Source organism: Bombina bombina, chromosome 7 (assembly GCF_027579735.1).
Source record: "Bombina bombina isolate aBomBom1 chromosome 7, aBomBom1.pri, whole genome shotgun sequence".
Lineage (NCBI taxonomy): Eukaryota > Metazoa > Chordata > Amphibia > Anura > Bombinatoridae > Bombina > Bombina bombina.
This window is the reverse complement of record NC_069505.1, coordinates 274,132,267-274,145,207: the sequence shown is the minus strand read 5'-3', so window position 1 is coordinate 274,145,207 and position 12,941 is coordinate 274,132,267. Positions and strand designations below refer to the sequence as shown.

The following is a 12,941-nucleotide window of genomic DNA, read 5'->3' as shown; positions in this document are numbered from 1 at the left end:
CAGAGTGGTCTCCAGCCTTGTCCTCGTCAACACTGACACCTGTGTTAACGAGAGAATCACTGACATGATGGTCCTTTTGTGGCAGGGCTGACATGCAGTGGAAATGTTTATTTGGGGATTAAGTTCAATTTCATGGCAAAGAAGGACTTTGCAATTGATCTGATCACTCTTCACATTGCCAATTTGCCATCATAAAAACTGAGGCAGCAGACTTTGTGAAAATGTGTCATTCTCAAAACTTTTGGTCAGGACTGTACTACCGTGTTGGTTCAGTTATTGCAAGTCTAGCACATCTTCATAAGCCTCCCTTCTTAGGAGCCAAGAATAACAGGGAATATAAAAATGTGAAGAGGGAACCTTTTTGGATGTCTTTGTGGCTAAAAAGCAATAATAAACCCTGTGAATTCCACAACACTCCCAGAAGCAACAGGAATTTACATGACATGTGGCTGAACAATCTTCAGATAAACGCCAGCGCTGGGGACATGAGATATTAATTGGTTGATCTTGCTTGAACTCCAAGCATCTACTACGCAGTATTAGCTGTGGGCATCTTTTTTAGTGTATAAGGTACACCATGGGTTTGACTATAAAAATAAATACAAGATGGATATCATTAAACATATCCAGCAGGGCTTCAGATTGCGCACCAAAAAGGTGCTCTCTGTCTAAGTTAGTTGACTTACATACTTTAAAAGGATATGGTTAACGGGATGATGTAACATCCCGAAACAAGGATTTCTTGATATTGGTTTCTATTATCTTATCCATAAGATCAAAAAATGCAGCAGAATCATCCACAGGGAAAGTTAAAGGTTTCCGCCAATCATGCTATTGCAGCATTACACTTGGCAGGTTTAGTCAACTACTGACTTCAGAATCAGCGGTCTGCTGACCAGCATTTACCAATGCATGTGCTCCTGGGGCCAAGCTTTTTTTATTATTTTACTTGCAAATCCAACGCAGATATCAATGCAAGATGTAATTGCAAACAGACATCACCTTGCTGCAGTGTAAAAAAAATGAAGGAAAATAGTGATAGAAAAAAAAATAAAAAATCACGGCTCAGACATGCTTCAGATAGTGCCTGGTTTACGAACTCTAAAATCCCCAAACTGCAGATCCGTAAGTACATAACTAGTAGAGTAATGTACAAAACCTGGGCAGCAACAAATAAATGTGTTCTCCAGAAAGTGCACAATATAAAATGATTGCCTTGCAGAATACCTCACATAGGGCATCGAGAGCAATAGGCAGCTGTACATCCTGTCAGAGAGAAAGAATGTGAATGCTATCAGGAAGGCAGAGAATGGATCTGACGTTCAAATTACTTTTAATTAATTTAAACAGGGACAAGTCGTGAATGGGGAGAACACAGTGATATGCTCTAAAATAGTATGGTGACGTCAAAGGCTGGTGAGGCAGTTGCTAGGATTCGCCTTCATTCTTTAGATATCCTTTGTTGAAGAAATAGCAATGCACATGGGTGAGCCAATCACATGAGGTATCTATGTGCAGCCACCAATCAGCAGCTACTGCGCATATTTAGATATGATTTTCAAAAAAGGATATCACAAGAATGAAGAAAATTAGATATTAGATGTAAATTGGAAAGTTATTTAAAATTGCATGCTCTTTCTAAATCATGAAAGAAAACATATGGGTTTCATGTCCCTTTAAATGGTGTCTTGGAAAACTGGTCAACTTAGTAAACATCTGATTTTAGTCTAAAGGATTGTAACAGAAACTCTTGCCAGATAACAAAATGCTTGCTCTGATTATGAGATCTAGAAATCCATGCCCATTAAAATATGTTTAAAACATACTTTTTACTTTAATGCTGCAAATTATGCTTATAGATTATTTCATTATTCAGTAAATATAAAAATGTATTGATCCAATGGCGGCTGGTAAAATTTAAAGATGGTGGGGCACTGGACCCCACCCCTTTAAATAAATTCACACCATCAGATGGCACTACCAATTCATTAATTAAATAAATAAATAAAAGGTAGTCAGAAACACAGAAAAGCACTCGGGGGGAGAGGGAGAGAGAGACGGGGGAGAGACACACACAGAGGGTTAGAGAGAAAGAGAGAGAGACACAATCACACACAGAGGATTAGAGAGAGAGAGAAAGAGAGACACAATCACACACAGAGGGTTAGAGAGAGAGAGAAAGAGAGACACAATCACACACAGAGGGTTAGAGAGAGAGACACAATCACACACAGAGGGTTAGAGAGAGAGAGAGTGACACAATCACACACAGAGGATTAGAGAGAGAAAGAGAGACACAATCACACACAGAGGGTGAGAGAGAGAGATAAAGAGAGAGAGACACAATCACACACAGAGGGTTAGAGAGACACACACAATCACACACAGAGGGTTAGAGAGAGAGAGAAAGAGAGACACAATCACACACAGAGGATTAGAGAGAGAAAGAGAGACACAATCACACACAGAGGGTTAGAGAGAGAGAGATAAAGAGAGAGACACAATCACACACAGAGGGTTAGAGAGAGAGAGAAAGAGAGACACAATCACACACAGAGGATTAGAGAGAGAAAGAGAGACACAATCACACACAGAGGGTGAGAGAGAGAGAGATAAAGAGAGAGAGACACAATCACACAGAGGGTTAGAGAGAGACACACAATCACACACAGAGGGTTAGAGAGAGAGAGAAAGAGAGACACAATCACACACAGAGGGTTAGAGAGAGAGAGAGATAAAGAGAGAGAGACACAATCACACACAGAGGGTTAGAGAGCGAGAGAAAGAGAGACACAATCACACACAGAGGGTTAGAGAGAGACACACAATCACACACAGAGGGTTAGAGAGAGAGAGAAAGAGAGACACAATCACACACAGAGGGTTAGAGAGAGAGAGAGAGAGAGAGAGAGAGAGATAAAGAGAGAGAGACACAATCACACACAGGGGGTTAGAGAGAGAGAGAAAGAGAGACACAATCACACACAGAGGATTAGAGAGAGAGAGAAAGAGAGACACAATCACACACAGAGGGTTTGAGAGAGAGAGATAAAGAGAGAGACACAATCACACACAGAGGGTTAGAGAGAGACACAATCACACACAGAGGGTTAGAGAGAGAGAAAGAGACACAATCATATATAGAGGGTTAGAGAGAGAAAGAGAGACACAATCACACACAGAGGGTTAGAGAGAGACACACAATCACACACAGAGGGTTAGAGAAAGAGAGAGACACAATCACACACAGAGGGTTAGAGAGACACAATCATATACAGAGGGTTAGAGAGAGAGAAAGAGAGAGGGAGACACAATCACACACAGAGGGTTAGAGAGAGAGAGAGAGAGAGAGAGAGAGAGACACAATCACGCACACAGGGTTAGAGAGAGAGAGAGAGAGACACACACAATCACACACAGAGGGTTAGAGAGAGAGAGACGCAATCACACACAGAGGGTTAGAGAGAGAGACACAATCACACACAGAGGGTTAGAGAAAGAGAGAGAGACACAATCACACACAGAGGGTTAGAGAGACACATAAGGGATGAGAGAGTCAGAGGGGGGGGGAAGAGATACAGAGAGAGAAAGAGACCATGGGGGAGAACAACACATAAGGAGAGAGATGGATAGATAGAGACACACACACACAAACTAGGGGGGAGGGGGGAGAGGGACAACTGCATTTTTAAGTAATAAAACAGCAGAGCTACAGAGAGTTCAGAAAGTGAGACTATAAATTAGTGTGAAGTACAGAGGCAAGCTGCTAAGTTAGTGGGTGTAAAGTTTGAGGAAACAAAATACAAAAACAATCTTTAAAATGATGTAAAAGAGTAAAAAACACTAAACCACATTCATTAAATTATAATTTTCACTAACAGAATCCCTTTCAGCAAAATATAAGGTTGCAGAACTTACTTTAATAAAATGTGGCTAAAACATTGCTCTCTCTGCATCTCTTCCTGCTCTGTATAAGGAAGTGACAGTGGAACATTCCACTGCACTTAGAGGGGAAGTACAGAACTCTATTTTTCACTTTAGCAAAGCTGGCAGCTTTACAGGACAGCAACAAAATAAATGAAAGTGTTTTTTTTTCCGTTTTTGTTTTGTTTTATATGATTTAACATCCAGCCCCAACCCTAAGTTCCACTTACTAATGCCTCTCACTGGATTGGGTCAGCCCAAATAGGACTGCCTCAAATTAGCAGATATGGGCCATGCAATGATCTTAACCACTTTCATCCAGTAGGTGGCGCAGCATGTTGTGTAATGGTGGGCAGACCTGCTTGTGCCTCTCCATTGCACAACATGTAGCTGTGAAAAAAAAAAATGCTGGGGAAAAAAAATTGCAATTTTTTTTTAAAAGCCAATAAAAAAATATATTTTTGCCCATATGAGAGGTGAAGCACTGCCTCACCTGCCTCTAGTGACTGCACATCACAGTACCGCAGTGGCATACAACACAATCTTTTCATGATAAACAGCACATAGGACACAGTACTCAGCTCAATATATCAGCACTAAAATGTAACTTTCCTGATTAAAGGTAGAGCACACAATTAGACTTTCCATCTAAAGGGGAGGAGAGTCCACGGCTTCATTCATTACTATTTGGAATTAAGAACCTGGCCACCAGGAGGAGGCAAAGACACCCCAGGCTTAAATACCTCAACCACTTTCCTCATCCCCCAGTCATTCTTTGCCTTTCGTCACAGGAGGATGGCAAAGAAGTGCCAGAGTTTCGGAGTAGTCTCTTATGGAGGGTAGTACTCTTCGCATTGGGACTAGAGTTTTAAGTAGTCCTGTCAGCCTCTCAGTGAGAGCCTGGGCGAAACTTAGAATCAGGAGATGCAGGGAGAGTCTTTCTGCGAAACCATCCAGAATCATATTAACAGCTCCATAAGCAATCAGCTTTGACAAGTTTTGCTGCCTGCTTTCTACACTCAAGTCCATGTCAGGAGCGACGCTACTAACCTGTCATACTTGAAGGGCCGTGTTCCTGTTCCACAGCGTACATTCTGGTAAGATTGTTTCTTTTTCTTTTTTATTACTAATGATAACATAGAAGACAGGGTAACATTGTGGCGCCTCTTTATCTTTACAGAATCAAGGGTTAATATTCATGGAAGGGGGATTATTGAACAGGGGGGTTTATACATGATATTGTTTACTGTGTCATTGCTGCGTTATGTGCGAGATGAGGCTCTGGCAATGTGTGTAACTTTCAGGTTATTTGCGGGAATCTTGCGCGGCCATTTTTGGCGCGTTTTTCCCTAGTGCAGGTGCGGGCCTGCCAGGCACTCCATGTGACTGGGTGTGCCTATCTCTCCTTCTCTGTTGATCTGTAGCACAGGAGACGTAAAGCGGTTTCTGTGGTCTGGGTCCTAGGAGGTGGTGAGTGCCCCGGCCATTGGCAGTATAAACGTGCCTTTTTTTTGTAAATTAGTTAGTCTAATCAAAAGCGCAAGCTATGGAGGACTCTGACGCGTTAGAGGGCTCTCCCTCTTTAACAAAGTCTCATTCCTGTGTTTATTGTGAGGAGGTTCTGGTAGATCAGCCTGCTCAACTATGTTCCACATGCCTTGATAAATTAACAACATCTAAATGTAAACGGATGTCTAGTAATACTGAGCCGTCCACCTCTGAGGTTACTTTGTCCCGTGAGGTGCGTTTTGTTCCCTACATTCATCTCCGATCGCACATGCAGCGCCCCGGGGTCCAACCGTTACTCCTTCAGGAGAGATTCGTTGGCCGTCAGAATATGAGGACCAACGGGAATTGGCAGTTTTGAGGGTGATCCATGCCTTATCACTTTCTGCTAAGCGCAAGTGTAGGGTGTATCATGGTGACCCGGCCCAGGGTTTGTCTACACCAATGGAAGATCCAGAGGCTCTATACGATGATGAGGCCCACTCCGACTCGTCGGAGGAGGCCCCTTTTGGGTCGGAGTCTGCATTATCTAAACCTCCGGCTGCAGAGGAGCCTGTTTATAGGTTTAGGATGGAGAATTTGCGCTTTCTGCTGCGGCAGGTGATTGCTACTCTGGAGGTTCTGGAAGCTAAGATCCCGGAGGAACCTGCGATTCCTAAGCTTGACAAGGTATACGAGGACAGGGTAGTACCTTAGACTTTCCCGGTTCCCATTAAGATGGCAAATATTATTAAGAATGAATGGGAGCAATTAGGTTCTTCCTTTTCCCCTTCTTCTTTTAAAAAACTGTTCCCCATTCTGGACTCTCAGCTTGAGCTGTGAGGGACCATCTCTAAGGTGGATGGGGCTATCTCTAAGCTCACGGACGACTATTCCCCTCGAGGATAGTTTGTCGCTTAAAGAGCCCATGGATACAAAGCTAGAAAACATGTTGAGAAAGATGTTTCAGCACACAAGGTTTGTTTTTCAGCCAGCAGCAGCCGTTACGGCGGTCGCTGGAGCTACGACATATTGGTGTGAATCCCTGTATGAAATGGTCGAGGGGGAGACCACCATCGACGAGATACAGGAGAAGATTAAGGCGCTGAGATGCCAATATGCAAATTATTCGCCTGAATGCTAAGGTGTCAGGTTTTTCTGTTTTAGCGCGCAGGGCTCTGTGGCTAAAATCTTGGTCTGCGGCCATGACCTTTAAATCGAGGCTGTTATCCCTGCCGTTTCAAGGAAAGATCCTGTTTGTTCCAGGATTGGATTCGACCATATCCACGGTCACGGGAGGCAAGGGCGCTTTCCTACCACAGGATAAGAAGGCTAAGCCTATGGGATCTACTTTTCATCCCTTTCGTGCGGACAAGGCCCAGCGTCAGCAACCTACCTGGAAAGCGGACCAGTCCAAGGGATCTTGGAAGCCGGCTCAATCTTGGAACAAGTCTAAGCAGAGCAAGAAGTCCACAGTGACGAAATCGGCATGAAGGGGCGGCCCCCGACCGGTCTCCGGATCATGTAGGGGGAAGATTATCTCTATTCTCAGATGCATGATTGCAGGACATTCAGGACCCTTGGGTTCTAGAAGCTGTCTCCCAGGGTTACAGGATAGGGTTCAGATCCCATCCGCACGAGGGCAGATTCCTCCTGTCAAACCTGTCTTCAAGACCAGAGAAGAGAGAGGCCTTTCTAGAGTGTGTGAGGCATCTCACCTCTCTCTGGGTTATTGTTACCCCTAGCATGGAAACGATAAGATCTATTCTGCCCCTAGTTCAAGAGGGACAGTTCATTACAACTGTAGACTTGAAGGACGCTTACCTTCATGTGTCAATTCACAGGGACCACTTCAGGTTCCAAAGATTTGCATTTCTGGACTAACACTTACAGTTTGTGGCCCTTCCGTTTGGTCTGGCGATGGCCATGAGTCTTCATGAAGGTTATGGTGGCGCTGCTTGCAGTGGCCAGATACAGGGCCATTGCGGTGGCTCCGTACCTGGATGACATCCTGGTTCAGGCGCCATCGCTAAGCCTCGCAGAGGATCATTCGAGGGCTCCTCTTTTGCTCCAATCTCAGTAAAGAGTTCCCTGGTTCCCAGCAACAGGGTGGAGTTCCTGGGCACGATAATAGACTCTATGTCCATGAAGATATTTCTCACAGATCAGCAACGCAGGAAGCTTGCGTCCACCTGCCCTTCAGTCCTCCACAAGCCCATTGGTGGCTCAATGTATGGAGGTGATAGGTCTCATGGTTTCAAGCATGTCTCATGGTTTCAAGCATAGATTTCATCCCATTCACCAGGTTCCATCTTAGACCTCTTCAATTGTGCATGTTGAGAAAGTGGAACGGCGATCATTCAGATCTATCACATCTGATATCAATGGATGCTCAGACTCGGAACTCCCTCTCTTGGTGGATTCGTCCGGAGCAGCTGTCCATGGGGACATCCTTCCTGAGAACGTCTTGGGAGATTGAGACAAATGGGAAGCAGACTTTCTCAGCAGGCAATCCTTCCATCCAGGAGAATGGTCTCTTCATCCTGAGGTGTTTGCAGAGATTTGTCTCAGATTGGGAACGCTAGAGATAGATCTCATGGTGTCCAGACTCAATTGCAAGCTACCTAGATACGGGTCAAGGTCCAGGGATCCCCAGGCAGTGCTGATAGATGCCTTAGCGGTTCCTTGGGGATTCAGCCTAGCTTACATTTTTCCACCGTTACCACTTCTACCTCATGTAATGGCATGCATCAAACAGGAGCGAGCCTCGGCCATTCTGATTGCACCTTCGTGGCCGCGGAGAACGTGGTTTGCGGATCTGGTGGGGATGTCATCCTCTCCTCCGTGGAGGTTACCCTGTTGCAGGGATCTGCTGTCTCAGGGCCCCTTTCAACATCGAAATCTAGATTCTCTGAGGCTGACTGCATGGTGATTGAACGCCTAGTCTTAGCCAAGAGAGGCTTTTCTGAAAGTGTGATTGATACTCTAATTCAGGCAAGGAAGCCAGTCACTCGTTGCATCTACCATAAGGTGTGGAGGACTTACTTGTCCTGGTGTGAGAAGCATGGATATCCTTGGCATAAGGTGAAGGTAGCCAGGATTCTGTCCTTTCTCCAAGATGGTTTGGAGAAAGGTCTTGCCGCTAGTCCCTTAAAGGGACAGATTTCGGCTTTATCAGTCTTGTTGCATAGGAGACTCACTGAGCTCCCTGATATCCAATCTTTTGTTCAGGCTCTGTCTAGAATCAGGCCTGTCATTAGACAGTCGGCTCCGCCTTGGAGCTTAAAGTTAGTCCTTAAGGTTTTGCAGAGGGTTCCATTTTAACCTATGCATTCCATAGACAATAAGATTCTGTCCTGGAAGGTTCTCTTCCTGTTGGCTATTGCATCTGCACGCAGAGTATCTGAGCTAGCTGCCTTGCAAAGTGATCCTCCTTATCTGGTGTTTCATGTGGATAAGGCTGTACTTCGCACTGGGTTGGGGTTTCTCCCCAAGGTGGTGTCTAACCATAACATCAATCAGGAAATAGTTGTTCCTTCTTTGTGTCCTAACCTTTCTTCTTCAAAGGAGAGGTTACTTCATAACCTGGATGTGGTTCGCGCCTTGAAGTTTTATCTTCAGGCTACAAAGGACTTCAGACAGTCTACATCTCTTTTTGTGGTGTATTCTGGGAAGCGCAAGGGGCAAAGGGCCTCTTTTAGTTTGAGGAGCTTGATTCACTTGGCTTATGAGACAGCGGGACATAAGCCTCCTCAGAGATTTACCGCTCATTCAACTAGAGCTGTGGCTTTGTCTTGGGCCTTCAAGAATGAGGCCTCTATGGAGCAGATTTGTAAGGCGGCTACCTGGTCCTCCTTACACACACAAAGTTTTACAAATTGTATGTTTTTGCTTTTGCGGAAGCTGTTTTTGGGAGAAAAGGGTCCGCCTTTTCCCTCCGGGTTTCATTCAGTGTCCCCTAGAGCTTGGGTATATGTTCCCAATAGTAATGAATGAAGCCATGGACTCTCCTCCCCTTAAGATGGAAAACATAAATTATGCTTACCTGATAATTTAATTTCCATTGAGGGGAGGAGAGTCCACGGCTCCTGCCCATATCTCCGATGGGTGGACCTAAATTTATTCATCTTCTGGCATCATTTATACCCTGATATTTCTCCTACTGTTCCTGGTTCCCTCAGCAGAATGACTGGGGGATGAGGGAAGTGGGGGAGGTATTTAAGCCTCCTCCTGGTGGCCAGGTTCTTAATTCCCAATAGTAATGAATGAAGCCGTGGACTCTCCTCCCCTCAATGGAAATTAAATTATCAGGTAAGCATAATTTATGTTTTCCAATTTACATCCTTTACAAAAATGTGCATTTTTTTTTATATGCACACTGAGCATTAGCTCCTACTGAGCATGTGCAAGAGTTTAGTATGTACAGATGAGTGTGCTTGGCTGTCACGATTATACAGGATGTTGGCAAAGTTAAATACAATTTGAAATTTGTCAGAATAAAAATCTACTGCTCTTTTTAAATTCAGTTTTATTTCATTGGCTTTGTATAATGAAAATCTATTGTAACACATACATGCATTTGCGGTTAGCTTCAAAACAAACAGGTCTACCAAACTTATGAGAAAAAAAACAAAAAAAAGTACAAGTATGTGTAAACAGCGCCTTTTTTCATAGGAATAAGTATACAGTCCCTTTATTAATTGCTAAGATTTTATCATGTATTGGTAGTTTGGAATATCAATGTCAGTCTATAGCAGGGATGGCTAACCTTGGTCCATTGAGGTTTTGGGACTACATTTTCCATGCTCAACTAGACTACAGAGGGCATAAGCATCATAGGAAATGTAGTTTCAAAACACCTGGGGTGCCATATTAGGCTTCACTGGTCTATTGGTTGTCTAGTTAGTATTGGTAAAGGGATCAATTATAGTCAATGATCCCAAGTGGATTTGTTTTAGTTCACATTGCATGCGTTTCCTTACAAAGAGCTAGCAGTAGTTATAGCTAGGAACACAATTGTAAAAATGGAACAAACCTACCACAAAGTGACTGACTGCAGATTTGTCTGTCTCCAGGTGAAAGCCGGATCTGTCAAGCAAGAGTTTGAGAAACAAGATGAATTGAAACGATCAGCAATGCGAACTATAACTGCACTGCTGTCAGTCCCAGATGTGGAGAACAGCCGGCCTATGTCAGACTTCTTGTCTTATATAAGAGCCAACCCAGAGTTGTCCTCACTGTTTGAGAACATCCAGAAAGACTCAGTGACAGTGTGCAGCCCAGAGGCCATGGATATAAGCTAAACCTCTGCAACACCTTCCCACGACACTGTGCTGCTTCATAACCCAAAGAGCATCATCTGCTGGTGTCCCAAAGCTGCACTGGGAGAACTGTGACTAAGACACTAAAAGGAGCAAGCAGGCTATGCACATAGCAAAATGGCCGCCTTGACAGTTCACAACACGCTGCAACGTTAGCAAAGACACCAAACTGTTACATAAAGTTAGAGACCGAGTTTCATGGTGACACAAAGTTATAAATATCAGAAAACTGAAACGAGGCATTTTTTTTCTGCTTTAAAAAAAAAAAAAGTAGGGGTTTATAATCCTGCTTTAAGGTGAAAACGTGCAACTTACAGTACAGCTCCGCATGTAGACCTTTGAGTTTATAGTCCTGGTTTGTGAAGAACTTAATGCAGGAATATATAGACAAGAGTATTTATTTGGAATTCTAGCTTAATTCTATGCACTTAACCATGAATGTGCCATTTGCAGTTGATTCTTTATGTAAGAGAAATCTTAGAACATTTGATTTCTTGCATGTCCACTGAATGTAACCTAATCAAGCCATAGGAAAGGACAGACTAGAGATACCGGCCACAATCTGTACATCTCATTGCAAACCTTAGTTTAAGCAATTATCTTAAAGGGACAGTCTAGTCAAAATGAAACTTTCATAATTCAGATAGGACATGACATTTTAAACAACTTTCCAATTGACTTTTATAATCAAATTTGCTTTGGTCCCTTGGTGGTATTTTTGAAAAGCTAAACCTAGGTAGGCTCAAACTGATTTCTAAACCGTTGAAAACCGCCTCTTAGCTCAGAGCATTTTGAAAGTTTTCCACAGTTAGACAGTACTAGTTCATGTGTGCCATATAGATAACATTGTGCTCACTCCCGTGGAGTTATTTAGGAGTCTGCACTGATTGGCTAAACTACATATCTGTCAACAGCACTGAGATAAGTGGGCAAGTCTGCAGAGGCCCAGATACAAGGTAATCACAGATGTAAAACAAATATTGGTATAACTATGTATGCAGATTGTCTATCTTTTTAAACAATAAAAATTCTGGTGTAGACTGTCCCTTTAAGGGTGGAGCCCAGCATACTCTGGGGCAATGATGGCGAACCTAGGCACACCAGATGTTTCAGAACTACACCAGATGTTTCAGAACTTCAGAACTGTCCAGTTGAGCATCATGGGAAATGTAGATCTTGAGTGCTAAGGTTCGCCATCACTGTTCTAGGGAAACAAATGTTAACTTGGCTATTGTTTAATTTAAAGTTGCCAAGCCTTTCACTTGTACGCAAAATTTCAGTTATAGTAACATTCTAATAAAAGAGTATTGCAATTTCCCTCTCACCTATGTATTTAGGCCCTGATGAAATTAACTGGCAGTCACAGCTATTGTTGCCAAGAAAAGTGCAGGCCACAAGCGTTTTCAAATTAGTGCTCTACCCTTACCTGGAGAGGCGGAGCAGTTTGTTTGAATGTGCTGTTAACACGGCAACCGTTTTTCCCTCTTTTCTACTAGCACTTAAAGACAGCCAGCCACTATACAGAGCCTTTCCAGCATCATCACACAAGTAGACGGCATGTGCTGTTAGTGCTAATGAAAGCAGTGTCTATTCAGTCCCTTAAAAAGGGGATTAAAAAAACAAGTTAATATTTAGGATAGTCTTGTTTATCACCTGCGCTAGAAGGCTGCCTTATGTTTAACGTTTTTATTGTTTGAAACGTACCTGATATTCTGAAAAGTGCTACCTTTGTGACATTGTGTATTTATAAAATGACACCTATATGCTCAGAAAGTTATTTCAAGACCTTGCACTCAATTTCAAATATCTGCACAAGCATTCTCTGCATTTTAAAGCATTAAAATCATCCAGTAAAGTTACGTTATTTTGGCATAATAAATAGGCCCCAATCATATCTGAGACACTCCATTATTTTCCCAGATTTGACCCTACTCAGTGTAAATCTCTATAAAACCCCACCCTTTTATGAGCCACAAAAAATTAAATAAAACCAATATAAAAATATATATCTATATATACAGTCCCAGTATGAATCCGCCCTCCTATGGTCAGCTACCTGGTTAGTCCATGTAACAATACATCAAAAACAGTACTAAACCAGGATTTTCATCAGAAACGTCAAGTTTATTTATGCTTAAAGGGCCACTGTAAGTAAATATTTTCTATGCCTGCTACTAACTAACTACCCCAAATACGCTTTTTATCAATAGC

General features: G+C 43.0%; 1 protein-coding gene across 1 annotated transcript in view; it reads left to right on the top strand.

Annotated features, from left to right (window-relative positions):
- The window catches only part of LOC128666284 (cullin-associated NEDD8-dissociated protein 1), a 73,979-nt gene extending 61,476 nt beyond the window's left edge, over positions 1–12,503 (top strand). Inside the window, exon 14 of the mRNA XM_053720771.1 lies at positions 10,485–12,503. Within this exon, the coding sequence (XP_053576746.1) occupies positions 10,485–10,712 (228 nt within the window). The 3' untranslated portion in view covers positions 10,713–12,503. The remainder of the gene's footprint in view (positions 1–10,484) is intronic.
- Positions 12,504–12,941: the final 438 nt, after the last annotated feature.